The 1,469-nt window shown below is 37.7% G+C and overlaps 1 protein-coding gene across 1 annotated transcript in view; it reads right to left on the minus strand.

Moving 5' to 3' along the window:
* ABCB11 (ATP binding cassette subfamily B member 11) overlaps nt 1-1,469 on the minus strand; it is a 104,114-nt gene that overhangs the window by 20,745 nt on the left and 81,900 nt on the right. Inside the window, exon 20 of the mRNA XM_019656605.1 lies at nt 1,065-1,268. Within this exon, the coding sequence (XP_019512150.1) occupies nt 1,065-1,268 (204 nt within the window). The remainder of the gene's footprint in view (nt 1-1,064; nt 1,269-1,469) is intronic.

The following is a 1,469-nucleotide window of genomic DNA, read 5'->3' on the forward strand; positions in this document are numbered from 1 at the left end:
ACCCTTTGTAGGTTGAAAGACACAAAAATAGAAGAAATAAGATTATGATTTATTTATTGAACCTAAGTTCAAGAGTAAGATGAACTGGAATGCTCAGATGATAAGAGTGAAATTGGTACAGACTTTCTTTAAACAGCAAGACAATGGATATTAAAACCTTTCAAAATGATTACACTTTGAGTATAAGCCAATGATTACAACTTAAGAACTAAAAAAATAATGAGGGATATGCCAAGTTTGATATAAAATGATATTAATTGCTTATAAGGGGAAAAAATAGGGGGGAAATCTAAATAGGGCATTTTTTAAGAAACGATGATATGTTAAAATGATGAATTATGCAGTCACTAAAAATCTGTTGTAGCAGAATATATAATGACCAAAAATATGTTCCCATCAAATTGGTTTAAGGGGAAAACAAAATACTACAAAATAATACCTAGAGTGACCCAAAGTCTGTGGGAAACACATGTACTCGCTCGTATACATAGGAAAAGCCTAGAAGGATCAAAAGGGATTTTCCTCTGAGTAAGAGAATTCCATGTTCCTTTGAAATTCTCCCGTATCATTGTCCATATTTTTGGTTGAACTGTTGGAGTCAAGAAATACAGTACAGCACTATCAGCCAGGGAGTTCTTTGTTCCAAGAGTCTCACAAACAAATCAGGGTTTTTCTCTTTCTTTTCTTTTTCCATTCTTATAGAAAGTGAATAGAGGTGTTGGGTGGCANCTCATGGTTCTATTTAGAAAAGACATTTGCTACAAGTCTAGCAGACACTGAAGTGTGAAAATTAAAAGTGTGTGCCATTAAAAAGATGAGGACTCCTCTATGTGGGCAGTATGGCCCCACCATTTGTCCACACCTACTCAAATTGCATCAGAGCTTTACTGTCACAGCCTTTGGGCAGGGGTCCGCTTGAAAAGGGGCTAGGGGGAGATTGTTAGTTATGAATATTTGTAGGCTAACAGCTTCGTTAAGGGTCCTTATACTAAACACTCATTCTTAACAGTGTGTGTGACAGCCACTCAGCCATGAGCAGCCTGAAAATGGGCCTGTAAGATTACCTGGCCTGCAACCTCCAGAGCCTGCTTGTCTTGAGAGGCAAATCCTGTCAACATCCGGGCCTGTGCAGCTCCCGACAAAGCCAAGAAAGGGAGGAAGCACACTATGACTAGGCTTAGCTTCCAGCTGAAGAGGAAGGCGATGATCATGGCCACAGTGATATTAGTGAAGGAATTGACCATCATCCCGATTTGAGAGCCAGCAGCCTGCAAACCAAAAGCAATCAACCAACCTCAGACACACAATCTCTTTTACCAAGTATCATTATGTAAAAAGGCTATTTTATGCCAAAAAGGTAGGTTTTAAAAAAAAATTATTATGGTAAAATATATATAACATAATGTTCATTATTTTAGCCATTCATTAAGTGTATAATTCAGTGGCATTAAATGCATTCACAGTGTTGT

The sequence above is a fragment of the Hipposideros armiger genome, unplaced genomic scaffold, assembly GCF_001890085.2.
Source record: "Hipposideros armiger isolate ML-2016 unplaced genomic scaffold, ASM189008v1 scaffold_263, whole genome shotgun sequence".
Lineage (NCBI taxonomy): Eukaryota > Metazoa > Chordata > Mammalia > Chiroptera > Hipposideridae > Hipposideros > Hipposideros armiger.